Below are 18,424 nucleotides of genomic sequence, written 5' to 3'. Positions count from 1 at the left end.
GGGACGGTGGGGTGAGTCCTGCAGGGCAGTGGGGACCCACTCGAAGCTTGAGAGCAGGGGAGGTAAACAATCCGACTCAGGTGCCAGCAGTGTCACTGGGATTGCCTTTTGGAGTACGGACTCCGTGGTCAACCCGTCCTGCCTAAACTGCCCCTAAATCCATGCCCTGCTTCTCTACGTACAGCCAGGCCCAGTATAATCATTCTCAGACCCCTTGTACTACCATTTTTACAGATGAGGACACTGAGGCTTCGTTAAGTGCAGAAAATCTAAAGCATAGGTGCCTAGGACAAACTGGTCCCCAAAACCTAATTGTTGAATAAAATAAAAGAGCAAGGTGTGTGCGCGGGTGGATAGCAATCCAGGAGGAGGGATTCTGAGTCCTTCGATTGTACTTTGGTCAAATTCAATTCCTCTCTGAGCCTGTTTCCCCACCTGGACAGCGCGGAGTGTTTTAACTTCTCTGTCCCTTTCTCCTGCTCCCTCCCACTTCAACTTCGCAAGAGGGAGGCAGAGAATGTGTACTAGGAGAGCGTCTTCAAAGCACAAAGCGATGGCGAAGGGCCTGAGTCTTCCTCAGGCGAAGCGCGTCTACTCACCACTCGCGGACCGCGGGTTCTGGCGCGCCCTGGCGGCCAAGCAATTCCTGACTGACGCCGCCAGACCCACATGTGAAACCGAGGACCCCATTTTTCATCTGGGCAACGGCCATCTTTGTAGAGACAATGGTCCAGATTGTAGTTTCTGCTCTCCTCTCCTGACTAGCTAACATATGAAGTGAGCGCAAGGGATGAGGGTTTATAAAATATTCTCTTCTTGAAGACGAAAAGAAACGGCTAAAGCCCTTGGCTTGGAGACCAAAGCAGCATCTCCTCTACCAAGATGGCGACGGAGCCGAGACGTAATCAGCATGCGCCCCCTGGGGCTCAGCGCGCAAGCCCTGCGGTGACGTCACGGAGGTGCGACAGGGCCGGCGCCGGGGGAAGGAGGTAGGAGCGGCAGCGGCGCGGGCGGAGCCGGGGGGCGGGGGGCGGGGTGCGGGTGGGCCCAGCGGGGCTGCTGGGCCTGGGACCACCTCCCCGGGAGGGTTGGAGATGGGGTGCTCGGAGACGGAGGCGCTTTTGACCACCGTCTCCAGGGCTCCCGCAGGGGCTATGCCCATTTCCCGGAGCGGACGACTGAGACCCAGAGGGATAGCGTCCTGCTCGAGGCCACCTATCTCCGGTCCTGCTCCTGAGCAGCTTACAGGCCTGGGGGTGACAGAGCTGGGTACGGACGTCCCTGGCCTCTTGCAATGGGATCAGGGCTGGGGAGAGGGACGACGGGCTGGGGGAGCCTAGAAGGGGTAGCGGGAGGACTTCTTGGAGGAGGCAGCGTTGAGTTTCATCTTTTATTCTCTTTCTTACTTTCACATCCAATCAACCACGAAGGTCTTGATTCCCCCCTAAGTGTACCCACTGCTTAGCCAAAGCCACTCCTTAGACCCCCTGTTTGAGCTCCATGCTTCTGTCTCAATCCTCCAGTTCACCTCCTTACCAACCCCAGAGGGCTCTGACGCCCTGCGCACCTTCCCATACCCTGGAATACAAATCCCCTTCCCAGCCTGCCTCCCCCACACCCCTGGGGGCTTGGATCTCCCCACTCCCTTAAGTCTTTCCTTTGATGTCTCCTCCAGGAAGCCCTTTGACACCCCCTCCCCATCCCTCCCCAGGCTGGGTCAGAAGCCCCCTCCCGACTTCCTCAGCGTCCATATGGCCCCATCACAGCTCTGATCTGGAGTTACCACTCTTATTTTCTATCTCCCAACAAGCCGGGGAGTCCCATTCTGTCAGGAAGCCCATCAGCACTGCCTCTTTCCCCAGCATCCCACACATACTAGGTGTACAGTGCGTGTTTACTGAATGACAAAGTGTATGTGTGTGAGTGTTTATCAAACAGAGGAGAAAACCTGTCTGTATTAGCTCTGGCTGCCATAACAAAATACCACTGACTGGGTGGCTTAAACAACAGATTTACTTGCTCACAATTGTGGAGGCTGGGAAGTCTAAGATCAGGGTGCCAGCCAGTTTGGTTCCAGATGCAGGCTTTCCTCCGGACTTGCAGATGCGCACCTTCTCACTGTGTCCTCACATGGTGGAGAGAGCAAGCTCTGGTGACTTTTTCTCTTCTTATAGGGACAGCAGCTCTACTAGATTAGGGCCCCACTCTTAAGACCTCATTTAACCTTTATCACCTCCTCACCGGCCGTGTCTCTTTTTTTTTTTTTAAGGATAAGGTACCATTTTTTTTAATTAGTTAATTTATATTTTGGCTGCATTGGGTCTTCGTTGCTGTGCGTGAGCTTTCTCTAGTTGTGGCGAGCGGGGGCTACTGTTCGTTGCGGTGTGCGGGCTTCTCATTGTGGTGACCTCTCGTTGTGGAGCACAGGCACTAGGCGCACAGGCTTCAGTAGTTGTGGTGCGCGGGTTCAGTAGTTGTGGCTCGCGGGCTCTGTAGTTGTGGCTCGCGGGCTCTAGAGCACAGGCTCAGTAGCTGTGGTGCACAGGCTTAGTTGCTCTGCAGCATCTAAGAGGGATCTTCCCAGACCAGGGATCGAACCCGCGTCCCCGCATTGGCAGGCGGATACTTAACCACTGCGCCACCAGGGAAGTCCCAGCCCTGTCTCTAAATACAGTCATATTGAGGGTTAGGGCTTCGACATATAAATTTTGGAGGGACATAAATATTCAGTCCTGGCCTGAAGAGGGGGTCAGAAAAGCCCTGTCAGGCTTTGGGATGGAATTGGGGGTCTTAAGCAACACGAGGAGAAGGAGATGCTGGGGCTGAGTCTCTGTGAGTGGGCAGGTTTTCACAGGAAGAAGGGACAGAGGAGGGTGTATCGGGTGAAGGCATAGCAAGAGCAAAGGCTCAGAGGCTGGAGAGGGAAGTGAGTGGGAAGAGAAGTGAGAAGCTGTGTTTGGACACAACACAGAGTGTGAAGTAAATACTGAGGGAACCCTGGAAATAGATGCTTGTTCATTCATTTGCGCAAAACATTTTTTGAGCCCCTACTCTGCAGGGCACTGACTGAAGCAGTCCCAGCCCTGCCCTCATAGAGCTCCCAGCCTGGTGGGGAAGATGGACATTTGTCGAATAATCCTGTAAATGAACATAGATAGCAACCTAAACAAGTACCTCAGAGAGAAGTTTATGGTCTGAAAGTCAGGGGGTGTGTCAGGGCAGGCTTCCTGGAGGTGGCAACACCTGAGCTGAGCCCTGAAGTTTAAATAGGAATTAACTGGGTAAAAAGAGGAGCAAAAGTGGTGGGCAGGGCAAGTGCAAAGGCCCTGAGGTGGGAACATGCTTTGTAGGATTGAAAAAAGGCAAGGAGGTTGGTGTGGCTGCTGCTGAGAAAGTGAGGGGGAGATGGAGGGAGAGGTGGCATGTGGGGAGTTTCCTCACCTGACACTTAGACTGTGACCCCCACCCACTTCTTAGTGCTCTTCTGGGGAATCCAGGTGAGGTTTTCTGTTGGGTACATTGTAGATGCTCAGTAATGAATGCTTGATTCAGGGGGCCCAGGAGCAGCTGGGAGATGTACAGGATCAGGCTGGCATATCCAGCCCTGCCATGGCAGCTCTTGCATCCTGTGCAGGGAGGGATTGGAATCAACCCTACTTCTCAGATGATGGGAGCCCCCTCCCCCATAAGCCACACAGCTAGGAGGTTGGTGGTGGGGGGTCGCCTGGTGGTCCTGAGTCAGGATGGCCCCCACATTCCTTCCCCTTCATTCTCGATGCTGGGCCTACTTCTCCAAGGTTCAGCAAGGGACTGAGCTGGAGATTCTCAGTGGGGAGAGGACAACCAGGAGTGATGGAAATCAGCCCATTTCCCAGATGAGGAAGACTGAGGCCTGGAGAGCTGAAGGCTTGCCCTGCCGCACAGTGCTTGTGTCCTCAGTCAGCACTCTGGAGGTGGGGTGATCTTAATTTCTTGGCTTCCCTTCCTCACCTGAAAGGCAGACTTTAGAGGTGAAACTCCAGGCTCAGCCCTATGCAACTTAGCCAGGTACCTTGACTTCCCCACCTTCGAAAGGGAATAAGGACAGTCCCCGTGTTTAAGGCTTTGAGAGCATTCAATGTAGTTGGGCCATATAAAATGCTTAGTAGGGGACTGGGTGTGGGGAGAGTGGCACCTCCCATTTGGTGTCATCATTTCCCCAGCACCCAGTATGGGACTCACACAGACCAGCTGGACAACAGCTTTACGATTGTTCTAAAATCTCCTGGCTGTGTGAGCCTGGGCTGGATCATTGGGAACAGTTCATGGCAGCTGCTTACCCAGGACGAGGGGGATTCGGCCTCAGGGCTGTGGGCCTGGGACACTGAGGCCTCATAGCCGGCAGAGTGGGAGGGTCCACACACAGACTGGCCCGCAGGGATCTAGAGCAACATGACTTGTAAGAGCCGAAAAGTAGAAACAACCCACGTGTCCGTCATGGACAGATGGATAAACAAAATGTGGCCCATCCATATGATGGAATATTATTCAGACATAAAAAGGAATGAAGCACTGACAGATGTTCAAACATGGATGAACCTCGAAAACATGATGCTGAGTGAAAGAAGTCCAGAATAGGGAAATCAACAGAGACAGAAATTAGATTAGTGGTTGCTGGGGGAGGGAGGTGGGGGAGGGACTGCTCATGGGGACGGGTCTCCTCTGGGGGTGATGGAAACGTTCTGGAACTAGACAGAGGGGATGGTTGCACAACATCGTGAATGGGCTAAATACCACTGAACTGTGCACTTTAAGATGGTTCATTTTGTATTATGTAAAATTCACCTCAGTAGGTGAATTTTTTTAAAAAGAGAGATTAATAAATCCAAAGGCCTTGTTTCATAGACAGAGCTACTGAGGCCCCAAGGGGGTCGTAGCTGCACAGGTGTGAGTCTGGGGCTGCCAAGGGTGGATGCCCCAGAGTCACTGGTCCCTGCCCTCCACTCACAGCGTTCTGAGGGATGCCCAAGAAGTTCCAGGGCGAGAACACTAAATCGGCAGCGGCCCGGGCACGGAGGGCTGAGGCCAAGGCAGCAGCTGATGCCAAGAAGCAGAAGGAGTTGGAGGATGCCTACTGGAAGGATGAGGACAAACACGTCATGAGGAAGGAGCAGCGCAAGGTGGGTGGGCCCTGGGCTCCCATGCCCCACCCATGGGCAAGGTGGGCGGTCAACACAGTAGAAGGTGGTGAGAGGCCCCTGGGTCTTTGGCCTGAAGGGTGAGGAGTCATTGGACATGGAGCAAGGGCAAGAAGGGAGACAGAAACAGAGGCAAAGTCTCGTGCAAAGGCCCTGGGGTGGCCAGGACTTGGCACGTTTAGGAAATGGCAAGCCCTCCACGAGCTTGTCTCTCTCCTTCGTGTGATGCCAGGGCTGGTCTAGACTGGCACAACCTCACTCTGGAGTGATTCCGCACCCAGGGGACACTTGGCAACATCTGGAGACATTTTTGGTTGTTACAACTGGCAGCTGGAGGGTGCTACTGGCATCTGGTGGGCAGAGGCCCAGGATACTGCTCAACACCTGGCAGTGCACAGGATGGCCCCACAGCAGAGTGAGCCAGCCTGACTTCAGCAGTGCGGAGGCTGACACATGCTGATAGATCCTGTTTCTGACCTGCTGACCTGGGGCCTGGAGGCATTTCCAGGTGTTTATAAGAACACAAAAGAGGGCCAGGATGGTTGGCCGTCTCCTGCGGGGGCCCGCAGCACCACACACACAGTGAGTGGGTGCTTAATTGGTGTCTGGAGTGGTTCAGGGCTGATGCTGACCCTCTTGGCCCAGTAGGTGGCACCAGAAACCATTCTTAGCCTCTTCTAGTCCCCTGGGCTGGTGATAGGCTCCAGCTGGGACTGTTAAAGGTTCTGGAATAGCAGTGGTGACACACCATCCCTGCATGCCCAGTTCAGGGGGCACCTGGGCACTTTTGTGAGTTTTTCCCATTGTCTTTCTGTGCAGGGCTGGATCCTGCCTTGTTTTTAGTCGGAATTGAATATCACTGGTTCCCTCCCCTCAGCGCCCTCAATGTTGCACTGGGTCCATGGAGGTCTTTAAATTTTCTTTTTGACTGTCAACATTTTGACAATATAGGAAAGTTGAAAACCCAAAAGGAAAACTAATGTCTGCCAAGGATCCATTATCTAGACAGAAAAGCCAGAGACCTTTCCACAGTCCGGGAGTGGCAGCAGCCCAGCCCAGGGCCCCAGGAGCCCTCCCCAGGCCTGCATCTTGGGCCTCGGTGTCATCCCCATCCTCTAAATGAGGAAACTGAGGCACAGACAAGGCAGGAAGTCCAGGTCATAGGGCTGTGAGGAGGGGCTGGAGCCGGGCTGGTGCCAGGCTGCCATTAGCTGAAGCCAGGGATCTGCCTTCTGGTTTGTGATGAGGTTTGACTAATAGCCTTGCAAGCATCCATGCCCCAGGGGTGTGGCCCAGGGAGCATTTGCCTGTCCACTCCCCTGTGTAGCACACACCTGGAAGAACGCACAGGGCAGAGGTCCGACAGGCAATAGGGGCCAGACAGGCTCTCAAAGCTACTCGACCCTGTCGCTGTAGCACAAAGCCACCATATGCAGATAGGCTAAAACTTTACCAAAACAGGTGGAGGGCCAGAGTTTGCCAACCCCTGCTCTCTAGTACATTCCCAGCCCCCATGCCCCTCCCTGGCAGTCCCCTCTCCTGAGTGTTTTCCTTTTTTATTTTTGGCCATGCTGCAGGGATTGAACCTGGGCCACAGCAGTGAAAGCGCCAAATGCTAACCATTAGACCACCAGGAACCGCCCCCCCCCCGAGTGTTTTACCTGGAGCTATTGATGGTTCTCCTTCCCCATGGGGTGGTTTTCTGGGTTTTGTTTATCCCTCTTCCTGCTGATGGGTGAGGGGGGCCCACAGTCTACACAGCACACCCGGTCCCTCTTTCTTTCCTTACGTGACAGCTGCTTTAAAAAGATAGTTTTTATGAAAAAGAAACAAATCCACGTTTGTTCCAAAACACTAAAAGAAAATGAACATCTCCTGCCCACGTGACACCAAAGGCTCTTCTCACCCAATGCCATACCCTAAAGGCCATGCCCTCCATTAAATGGGATCACACAGCCAGATTTCTGCCAGCCATCAGCCTTGTGCTGGGCCGTAATTCATCGGCCCGCCCAGAGGTTGGCATTTCGTTTCCATTTGTTCCATATTAAGCAACTTGGCAATGAGCACCTGACTCTCTGGGTTCCATCTCAGTTATTTATGAGGCTCATTTTTGATGGCTCCAGAATATTCTGCCGCAGCCTCATCCTTCACCCATCACCAGATGCTGCCAATTGCCCTTTATAAAAAACTGCGAGCATCTTTTTAAAAAAAGTCTGCCGAACGTCAAAGTATAAACTCTCATGTTCTCGCCTCAGTCCCATGTCCCTAGAGACTAATGGCCCCATTCTGCATGTCCTTCCTGAGATTGGAGCCTTCTGGAATTCATTCACTCATTCACCCAGCACACTACTTGAGCACCTACTGTGTGCTGGGCCAGGGCCTGCCTCCTGCCGCAGGGACTAACCAGATAATCGGAAGACTAGAAAACAGGGGTTTGTGGAACACGGGAAAGAGCCGTGTGGTAGAGCAGAAGGACAGAGAGCCAGGAGCTCAGGATGAGCCAGAGTTAATCAGGAAAGGAAGCTGGCAGTGGTGCTCCAGCAGGGCAGAACAGCTAGTGCAAAGGCCCTGAGGCAAGGCCGTGCTGTGGACGGGGTGAACACGGGCTGTACATGCACCATGCAGTGGTCGGGGAGCCGCAGGAGGACATTACCTCTGACCGATGGGGAAACTGAGACTCAGAGCACGATGGCCCTACCCCAGGTGTCTGACCACAGACATGGGATCCTAGCAGCTGTGCCCAAACAGCCTTGATCTTTAACCACCACCCTCCCCGTCCCCCCCCCCCCCGGCTTCTTTCCTATCAGGCAGGCAGGTTGGAGGTCAGAGGCCCAGTACGTGTCCTCAGGAACCCCTTTTCTGGGGCAGTTAGCCCTGTCACGGGGGACACTGCAGGCATAGGGACTGTCCCTGAGGCCTGGCGGGCAGATGGCAGAGTTGCAGGCAGTGAGTGGGCGGGTGGGAGTGCCTGCAGTGCAGGGCCCTTTGGAAGTGCTGGGCGGGAGGCGGCAGAATATTCCAAGCCTACGGCCACACAGCCACACTGCACTACAAAGGAACCAGAACCTCGCTCTGTCCCTGTAGTAGTGCAGGGGCAGCGGCCAAGGACAAGTCCTACAGGCCACATGTCCCCTCGACCAGCTGGCATCCAGGCCTACCTGGGGAGCCAAGGTGGGATCAGTCCCAGCCCCTGTGACGCTCAGCTGGGAACACTTCGATGGTGCCTCCCAAGGTCTCCTGGCTATAAAGCCAGAAGTGCTGTCCCAGCTGGCAAATGGGTCCAGACCCCAGTGGCTCCTGTCGCCTTTGGAATCCAGTACAAACCCCTCCCCATGCCCTTGAGGCTCCCCATGGTACCACCTCTGCCCTCCCCACGTCTTCGTCCTCCACACTTCCCCTCTTCCCTCCAGCCGCACCAGCCTCTGTGCTGTTCCTCTGTCATGCTAGGTGGTTCCTGCCTCAGGACATTTGCACCCACCATTCCCACCACTAAGGACTCTCCTCTTCCCCAGCTCTTTTCCTGGCTGGCTCCTCCTCCAGCCCAGGTGTCACTTTTTCTTCAGGAGCCACCCACCGACTGCCTTGGCCAAGGTTCCCTGTTGTTCCCTAGTCATACCGGATGGGAGCCCCCAGGTAGGCTCATCGTGCTCCCATCCATGTCCCCTACGCCCATCATGGGGTCTAGCACACAGCAAGGCCTCCATCCAGACTGGTTGAGATGGAAACTGGACCCCATGCCAGTGGGATGGGGTCCACTCCTGACTCCCAATCCCCCAGGAGGAGAAGGAGAAGCGGCGCCTGGAGCAGCTGGAGCGCAAGAAGGAGGCACAGCGGCTGCTGGAGGAGGAGGACTCAAGGCTTAAGGGCAGCAAGGCCCTGCGAGTGGCCACCTCCAGCAAAGTCACTCGCACCCAGATTGAGGAGACGCTCCGCCGAGACCATCAGCACAAGGAAGCCCCGGACCCAGGTGAGGGCCTCGGCCCACTCTGGAGCTGCCCTTTTACCTGATAAACAGTAGGCAGTGGGCCTACCCCCTGGACTGAGTCCAGACCCCACTCCCCACCTCCAGAGAAGCTGCCTGGGCTGTGCAAGGTGAAGGGTGGGTGGGCAGTGTCTTGGCAGGCCTGGCTCTGAGCACGGACGCCATAGGCACACAGGTGTGTAATTACTCTGCACCTGACCCTGGCTTGTGCTCCCCGGGGTCCCCACAGCTGATGTGGTGCCCCGAGGTGAGGAGACAGCAGCCACGTATGAGGTGCCTCCTGAGTGGTGGGCTGCAGGGAAGTTAGTTTGGGGACTGGGCGGGCAGGACTGGCCCGTCCCGAAGGTAGGACTGGGCAGGGAGCTCAAGTTGTGTTTCCATTCTCCCGCATCCTTCTCTGCCTGCCTGCCTCCCTCCCTTTCTCCCCTACTTCTTCCCCTATGGTGTCTCTCATCTCCATGGAACTCTGCGTCTCTGCTTATTTCTCTCTGTTTCTGGTATGTCTCTGTCCCCCGGTCGCTACCGCCCCCAGCCGAGAAAGCCAAGAGCCACTTGGAAGTGCCGTTGGAGGAGAATGTGAACCGCCGCTTGCTGGAGGAGGGCAGCGTGGAGGCGCGCACCATCGAGGATGCCATCGCAGTGCTCAGGTACGGGGCAGGGCCTAGGTCTTTGGGGTGGGGCTTGGGGCCCAGAGGGGAGCTTGAGACTCTGGGGGCGGGACGGGCCACGCCCCAGACCCCCTTGACGCCTGCGCCTTTACCAGCGTGGCGGAGGAGGCGGCAGACAGGCACCCTGAGCGCAGAATGCGGGCGGCATTCACTGCCTTCGAGGAGGCGCAGCTGCCGCGGCTCAAGCAAGAAAACCCCAACATGCGGCTGTCACAGCTGAAGCAGATGCTCAAGAAGGAGTGGCTGCGTTCGCCGGACAACCCCATGAATCAGCGCGCCGTGCCCTTCAACACCCCCAAGTGAGCCTGGAACTGGGGGAGACGCCCCGTGGCGGCCAGGGTCACGACCCCACGCGCCCTTCCGCTGGGTCAGCTCCGAGGGTTACAGAGATGTCTGGGGGCCACGGCACGTGTCCTGGGGGCCAGGAGGCATCACTGGCCACACCTCCCGCCCGAGGGTCCCTGCTCCAGTGACACCCCTCGCCCTTCCCGCACGTGCCAGTGCCCTGGGGCTGAGTGCCCAATAAAGGCAGTCGGTGAGGCAGAGTATGCACTTGAAGTCTATGTGACTGGGTGGGTGGTGGGAAAGACGGGCTGGAATGAGGTGGAATGCACAGGCCACAGCCAGAGAAGACAGGGGCCCCCAACCGCGCTCCTGTCCTAGCAGGCTAGCTGTGAGCTGTGCTCGGCTCCCGGCTGCGCCAGTTATCCAGTGAGAGATCTGTACCATCATCCCCTGGAAGCCTTGCTGGGGGTAGCACAGAGAGGCTGAGGCACTGGCTCCAGGTCACACAGCACTTCAGAGGCGGGACCAGAGGAGAGCTGGAGGCGAGTTGTTGGCACCCTGAGATTCTGGTTCAGAGTCAGCAGCAAGGTCACATACTGTGCTTGGGGTCAGGAGATGCAGGCTGTTCTGCTGTTATTCCAACACGAGAGGCATCTGGAATAACAGGGCAGGCTTCCTGGTGGAGGATTTCTTTAGACCAGGCCTTAGTGGAAGATGAGTCAGTTTCCATCGCAGAGGCAGGGCACTGGGCAGGCAAGGGCCTGGAGGCTGGAGTGGGCAGGTGGATCCGGGTAGAAAGGAGTATCCCATCGAGGCCGAATATCTGGGAAGGGCTGGGTGAGAGCTCAACTTAGTTCTGGCTTCCTACAGCTTAGTTGGCGTCAGAGAGTCAGTAGGGAGGAAGGGTAGCTGGGAGATGGGCCCAAGTGTCTGGGGCGGGGTCCACTCATTTACCAGGTCACTGCTATGGGCTCCCATCCAAGTGACACCCTCCCTGCACTCACAAGCCTGCCCCTGCACCTCTGGCCCCTATCCCCCTCACTCTCCACCAGCCCCCCAGCTCTGTCCCCACTATCTCCTTGTTCCCAACTTCTCCAACACAGCAGACTTGTTCCCTCTCAGGCCTATGCCAAGAACTCTATTCTCCCAGGTGTCAAGTCTCGGAGGCAGATCCTCACAGATGTCCCCAACTCTGTGGGATCATGGCTGAGCCTAAGGGAGCCAGGCTCTGCCCAGAAGTAGGGAGGTAAAAGTCTTCATGGAGGGAGGGCCTTGAAGGATGGGAGTTCTCCACACAGACAAGGGACAGAAAAGGCTGAAGGAACCACACATGCAAAGGCCTGGAGGTCACAACTCCTGTTAAAGGGCGGGCGGGCCGGGGTACGGGGGGGTGCCATTAATAATTTGGTACAGCTGAAGTGCAGTATGGCAGGTACCTGAAACAATGGTAGCTGACATAAAAACTAACCAACATATATTGAGCACTGGCTTAGTTTGGGGATTTCCCCAGGAACCAACTCTGAGACAAGGACTAGGGGGCATGTGAGGGATCTAGGATGGACCCCAGGAAGACCCCGTGGGGGTTGAGGGAAGTGGGACAGACAGAAGGAGCCCTACAGGGGGTGCCAATGAGCTGAATCCTCACCAGAGAGGACTGTGAGAAGAATCCACTGTGAGATGCTGTGAGAAGCATCCACTGGATGCTGGGCCCTGGCCTAGTACATGGTAATGTCATTTAACTGAGCCCCGGGGACAGCCCTGTGTTACATTGATCTTCTTTCTAGATGGGAAAACTAAGTCATCTGCCTGTGTCACATAGCTAGGAAGCACCCAGACTGTTGGTGAGCCAGCGGGGCGGAGGTGGGGCCCGGAATTGGGGCTTGGGGTGTCAGCCGAATAACGGGTGGAGGAGCCCAGATGGCTCCCCACAAGTGGAGCCATTTGAGCTCCCCCTCTTACCTCTGGGGGCCTTAGGCCAGGGCCTTAATGGGTCTGAGCCTGTTTCTGCCTATATAAAACAAGACTGAAACAGTATCTAATCCTAGGCCATCTCGAGCATCAATGAGATGGTGCCTAGGAAGGGCAGATACTGAAGAAGAGCTTGGCAAAGGAACCTCCTGCATGGCCACGTTGGGGTATTTGTGGCCGGCGATTAGGGAAGATCGGGGACCAATGGTGATTAACTGGAGGGAAGAAGCCAGCAGAGCGTGCAGGGCCTTGGACACCACGCTGAAGAATGGGGCGATGAATGGGACTTCGCCCCAGGGCGACGGGGAGCCATGGCAGGTGTGTGAGCAGAGAGTAGGAAGAGCACCGGAGCTGCGCGTGGCAAGCTCTGCTGGGGACTTGTAGGGGGACGGCTGGTAGGCCAGAGAATGAAGGTAAAACTCAGGACAGGTGCTGAGAGGGCCGCCTTCATTCCTCACACATAAAGACGACGGTAATAACGACTGTTCTGTTTCAAAGAAAATCCTCTTCTGTCGCCTTCTGGCCTCATCCCCGCGGAATCCCAGGCTCGCGCATGCGTGCAGGCAGCAGGGAATCCCCGGCTTCGCCGCAGTGCGCGGGAGGGGGCGTGAGACGGGAGTTCCGTGCGCTCCTAGCTCTCCCCGCGCGCGTTGCCTTGACGACCAGGCGGTGCCGCGGGGACGCCGGACACTCACTGCGCCTGCGCGGGGGTTGTCTCAAAGGCGCCAGGGCTTTCCCGTCGTGCGCGAGTCGGGGCGGGAAAGCCGCGCCCGGCACGCATGCGTGGACCCTCTCCCGACCCCCGCCCTGAGGGCCAGGGAATCCTCACCTGCCGCAGTGCGCACTGGGGGCGGGGCGGGGAAACTGGCTCAAACTGGAGTGGGTTTCGCTGAGGCTTGGGTTGGGGAGGGAGCGAGCGCGGGGTCTTCCCCAGGTTCCAGCTCCGGCCCTCGCCGTCGCCTTGGCAACCGGGCGCGCCCGCCGCAGTGCGGGGGCGGTGGCAGCCTCGGGGAAGCCGGGCGGCTCTGCGCCTGCGTGGGGCTCCGCGCCTGCGGCTGGGGTTTCCCTTCGTGCGCCTGAGGGATCGATGCTGGGGGCGGTGTGTGGGTAGGACTGGAGAAGGTGGGCGCTAGGGAAGGGGGTGAGCGCGGAGGGAGGGGCTGTGGGATAGGGGAGGATTGTGGTGGAAAGAGGAGGCGGAGTGGGTGCCCAAGACGGTAGGGGGAAACGGGAAAGGGTGGGGGTGGTGGGGAGAGGGGTACCGGAGGAGATCGGAGGAGGGGGTAATGAGAGAGAGAGTAGAGGGAGGGGGACAATAGAGGAAAAGGAAGGAACGGAGGAGGAAGTTGGGGAGCAGTTAAAGGACACGGACAGTATGAGGGAAACAAAGAGAAGCTTATTGAAGGGAACACGGTGGGGTGTAGAGGTGACTGGGGGAGAGGACGGACACCTTCAGGACAAAGCAAACCCCAGGTTTGCTGAGCCAGGAAATCCAAGTCTAAGATTTCCAGATTTAGAAAAAAAAAAAAAGGTACAGGACACACCAGTTAAACTTGACTTTCAGTTAAGCAATGAAAAATTTTTAAGTATGTCTCATTCCGTGCACTTTTACTGGCAGCCCTAATCTTGGTCGGACCACTTCCCTCTCCTCACTGCCCTCCCCCCCGCCCCAGCCTGTCCCTTGAGCCTTTCTGAAAGCCACTGGGACCTCTCAGATGATGCCTTTGTCTCTCACCTCCCTGGTGCCCCACAGCCCTGCATACTGGTGCCCTCCCATGCTGTCTCCCATCCTCCTGGCTTCGAACACCACCTTGAGGTGGAGTCCTGGCCAGGCAGTGAAATGCTCAAAGGCACGTCTCCCACAGCACCTTCAGGTTCTCCTGCGGGCGCTAGTGCTCTCTCTCTCTCTTTCTCCCCCCCCCCGCCCCCCATAGCCCCTCCAAACGCTCTGCCTTGGGGCCTGGCCCTGCTGAGGTGACATAATGTCCCCGCCCATGCCAGGTGCCATCACCTCCTTCTCCCTGAACTTCCTGGGCTCCTTACTCTCAGCCTGCGACCCAAGAAGCTCCTACTTCAGACTCCCCCTCAATCTCTGGGCACATAAGCATATAGTAGATACTCGGGAAAACATTGGAGGGTAATTTTATGGAGGCAAGTACTGGGGGGAGTACTTGATTTTTCAACACAGACAGCTGCATTTTCCATCCCTTAGGGCCACACACCCTCTCCGAGCTTTTGTACCCTCCAGCAGCAAAGCAATTTTCCTTTTATCCTCCCCTTTGGTTTCAAAAAGTATAAGATCATAAAACATTATGGGAAAGCTAATAATGGGGAAAGGTCAGCCCCTGAGAGCCCCTGGAGCTGGGCTGCCCCTCACTGCCTCCCCTTCTCCCCACTTGTCATCTTTGCTCTTCATATTTATTTCCCACCGCACCTCCCGCCTGGCTTCTGCTTAACAGGCCAGAAACTTGGCCCCATGGATCATTTTTCCCAGGGGCATGTTATTCTGGTAATGGGCTAAGCAGTCCTCAGATGGGGAACATTTGAGCCCCTGATTGTGCTTTTAGTTTCAATGTCCTAGGCGATGCCCCTGCAGAATCAGGCCCTGCATCTTTTGTGCCATGTCCTAGGGGTGCTTTCTGGGGCAGCTCACTGGACAGAGGGTGATGCCATCCCTTTATTTGAAGGTGGGTAGCTCCTGGGGTGGTGCTGGATCAGAGTTGGCCCCCTCCTCTCATCAGCCAGGCCCAAGTTGCACCGGGGGCCCCCATTCCCCTGGGGGAAACAGAAGGTGAATAAGTGAACAGACCCGCTCCCACCAGGAATGAGGACAGCAACCTAGGATGATACTGCCAGATAAGGAACGACTCTAGGCAGGAGGTGACATTGGACCGGGCTTCTGAAAGACAATAAGAGGTGAGGAGAGCCAGGAAAGGGTGATCCTGGAAGAAGGAACAGCAGATGCAAACGCCCCCGAGGCTGGACAGGGTGACAGCTGAAAGGCTGGGGTAAAGGGCCCCCACCTGGGGGCCGGACCACGTGGCCTTTTCAGGAGCGGGGTGAGTCAGGATCCTCCTCTTGGTTCAAGCAGGAGATTGCCTGTAATGTGGGGCAGGACATGACCAGTCAGTCACATGGGTGAGGATGGAATTCTGTGGCTGCATCACAGAGAAGGGACTGTGGGGAGACACTGGGGACACATGAGCTGCGGGACTGGGAGGGGACGTTCTGGGGGACCCACGGGGCAATTGTGGGTGTTCGAGGGCGGGGGACACCCCAAATGATGCGTGCCCTGCCACCACTGGCTCGCGACTCTCCCTCACACGGGCCTCAGCCTCCCACCAAGGGCTGGAAGCCACCCCCAGGGAGGTGTTGGGTGAGGCCCCTCCTCTGTCGAGTCCCCGCTGTTCCCGCAGCCCTCCCCCTCTCTGCCGCCACAATGCAGACCCCAGAGGGCCCCTGCCGCTTTGTTCTCCTTCCCTCCACACATGGTCACGGTCACGCTGGCGGCTCCCTCTGAGCGCGGCTTACACACATAATGGGAGGGGGGGAGAAAGCGTTCCCAGTCGCCCCCGCATCCGCCCCGCGGTCCGCCTCCCCCAGCCCAGCCCGCATCGCGGAATCCCCGCCTCAGGACCCCGCCCGGGAGAGCATTACCTTTCACGAGATGCTAGGGGTGGGGAAGGGGGAGGGCTATTTTTAGAATGAATGGAAGAAAAGAGGGGAAAACAACAACAACAACAAAAAAAAGGATGGAGGCTTGTAGAAGCCTTCTGGCTCCCAAGATGAAAGCCCCCTCACCCCAGGCCAAGGCAGAAGGGGGTGGGGGCTGTTTCAGAGACGGGGCGGGCGGAGCAACGGGGGCAGAAGGCGAAGAGGGAGAAGACAGTGGTCTGAGAGGGCGCCGCGCTTCTTGGAGGTAAGGGGGAGAGCTGGAGGAGACCAGGAAGACGTAGCCGGCAGCCCTACAGACTCCCGAGAGCTGTAGGGACCCCAGAGGTGGGCGCTGTCTAATCCAGACACTCCGAGAAACAGACTCGGAGAGGGGCCTGGGCAGAGCCAAGGTCACTGGAGGGCTGAGCCCTAGACTCAGTCTCCCATCCCCTAGTGACCCAGACCTCGGGAGCCGCATTGTTCTAATTTGGCAGAGTGACCTTCACAAACCCTGCCATCCAGGCCTCTGCGGTTCATGTTCGGCGGGGTCCCGGAATCGTGCGGGAAGAGGGCGGATATCAGGATATCACTATGCAACAATAACACGGAGAAGTTTTCTGTGGTTTTGCTTTCTGACCACCCCGGGTCCCTCCTCCCTCACTGGGACCTTTCAGTCCGGGCAATATCACCAGCTGCTCGAAACCCCCGGGTTCCCCCTGTAACTCCAGGCCCACTCAGGGTATGTGTGTAGGGGGAGGTTAATTGCCTTCTTCTGTCTCCCTGGCCTCTGCTCCTTCCCCGGACCCTGGGAGAGGCCCCCAGAGTGAGGGGGGCAGCCGTATTCTGTGCTGCTGGGTCTCTGGGCCTTGGCCGGTCTGGGTCTCAGTTTCCCCATCTATGAAATGAGCGCCGCGGGGTAGCGGCGGCAGAGGGTCCTCCCAGCTCTTTGAGCATCCTAGGAGATTTGCTGGCACGCCCCTGCGAGGAGGGGGCTTGCGCGAGACCAGAACGGGGATTCCCGCCCCCCACTTCTAGAGCAGCGTGGCGGGGGAGGGGGTCGCGCGGTGGCAGCCTCCGGCTGCCTCTCCCTCTGCGCGGTCGGCGCCCCCTCCCCGGGCGGCAGGGCGGGGCCCAGAACGGCGGGGAGGGGGTCAGCTCTGCGGCGGCGCGAGCACACCCTCCCGGCTCACACGCCCTTGCCCGGCGGTGCACTTGTCTTCGCGCTCGGGCCAGGCGCGGGGGCTCCAGCTGCTGCGGCCGACTCCGGCCGGTGAGTAGGCAGTAGGGGGGTGGGTTTACAGGGTGGAGGTCTCAGCGGCGCTCCCCTTCTTCTCGGTGGGAGTATAGGTCTGGGTTTGCCCGACTCGGGGAATTCAAAGGGGGAGCTGCGGGAGGGAAGGAAACCCCTTCCATTCTCCCCCAACACCAAGCCCCGAGTCAGCTCCAGGGCCCTCAACCCCTGGAGAAGGGGGCTCCCGCTCCCGGAATTTGGGATGCGGAGACATCCTCCCACGGAGGAGAGGGTGGAGACATGGGCACCCTCCCGCACCGCCCTCAGTGTGTGTGTGTGGGGAGGGGGGAGGAACTGGTCCCACTGCCCCTCCCCATTACCTCCCCCTCCCCCCCAGGCCTTTCTCTCCCAGTGTGTGGCAGGGATTCCCCCGGCCGGCCTTGCTGCAGAGTGGAAGGGAACCCCCTCCTGCCAGCCTACTGTGCGTTTGAGCGCCTGCCCTTTGGAGCTCACGCTCTTCTCTCTTCCCTAAGCTGCTTCTCCTACCCTCACCCCCATTGACAGGGAGAGAGGCCCAGGGAGGGTTAGCACTTAGCCAAGGTCATGCAGCTGGGCAGGAGCAGAGCCGGGTTTGTGGCTCACTAACCTCAGAACCCAGCGGATGGTGTCAGCTCTAGGGTCCTCCGCTCCCTGCATTTAACCACAGGTGTGAGGGCCCTGTCTGGGGACCCTGGAACTGGAGGAGGGTTTCTCTCACTCTCCCCAAGTCTCTCCGCCCTGCTAGAGGCCCAGACAGGAGTGAATGGAGAAGCCCCACCACCACCACCTGGCTCCCTCCTTTTGGCTCCGAGGTCCCTCGTGCCCCCTAACCCCTCTCCCCAAGCCTGCCCAAGACCTCGAAGGAAATCCCTGGGACGTGGGGGGGATTCCAGATGGGCAGGCCGAGCATTGTGAGCCCGGAGAATAATGTCCAGTCTGATTCACCCATCTGCTGGTTGACCTTCTACCATCCCCCTGCCCTACCAGGGCCAGAGTCAACTCCAAAGTCCCCCTGGCTAGAACAGGCAGCCCCTGAGCCATGCAGGCGGCCATTGGCTCCCACCCCAGACACTGGCAAAAGAAAGGACAGCTGTGATGTTCACAGCCAGCTGAGTTTTGCCTTCAGTCCCATTCTGGGGTCTCCCCCACCCCTCTGCACCATGGGGCTGCCCTGTGTCCCCTTCTGCCCTCTCCTCCAGGGCGAGACGGGCACTGTGGTCATATGGGGATTCTGGAAACAGCCCTGTATAGACAGCGAATACTGTGAGGGAGCTACAGTTCCCGGGGCAGCTGCAGAAAGGGGAGGACTTAGGGGCGGCCAAGAATAGAGCCAGGCAAGCCAGAGGTTCCTGACTCCTTTATCCTCACACCAGCCCATCCTAGCCTCACCCACCCAGCTCTCCCTGTGGTGAAGGAATTG

At 57.6% G+C, this 18,424-nt stretch overlaps 1 protein-coding gene across 3 annotated transcripts; it reads left to right on the top strand.

Annotated features, from left to right (window-relative positions):
* The first annotated feature begins 952 nt into the window (after positions 1-952).
* Positions 953-10,377, top strand: CCDC124 (coiled-coil domain containing 124). Of its 3 annotated transcripts, XM_032629163.1 has the most exons (6): positions 975-989; positions 3,798-3,953; positions 4,990-5,159; positions 8,955-9,144; positions 9,692-9,806; positions 9,923-10,377. In XM_032629163.1, exons 3-6 carry the CDS (start codon positions 5,001-5,003, stop codon positions 10,128-10,130), a joined length of 672 nt encoding a protein of 223 aa, XP_032485054.1. In that variant the 5' UTR covers positions 975-989; positions 3,798-3,953; positions 4,990-5,000; the 3' UTR covers positions 10,131-10,377. The 3 variants fall into 3 exon arrangements, with proteins under 3 accessions (XP_032485053.1, XP_032485054.1, XP_032485055.1); XM_032629162.1 differs by lacking the exon at positions 3,798-3,953 and having other exon boundaries at positions 953-989; positions 9,923-10,374; XM_032629164.1 differs by lacking the exons at positions 975-989; positions 3,798-3,953 and adding an exon at positions 1,079-1,269.
* The last annotated feature ends 8,047 nt before the right edge of the window (positions 10,378-18,424 follow it).

The sequence above is a fragment of the Phocoena sinus genome, chromosome 3 (assembly GCF_008692025.1).
Source record: "Phocoena sinus isolate mPhoSin1 chromosome 3, mPhoSin1.pri, whole genome shotgun sequence".
Classification (NCBI taxonomy): Eukaryota; Metazoa; Chordata; class Mammalia; order Artiodactyla; family Phocoenidae; genus Phocoena; species Phocoena sinus.
The sequence above is the reverse complement of the archived record's forward strand: the minus strand, read 5'-3'. Positions and strand labels throughout refer to the sequence as shown.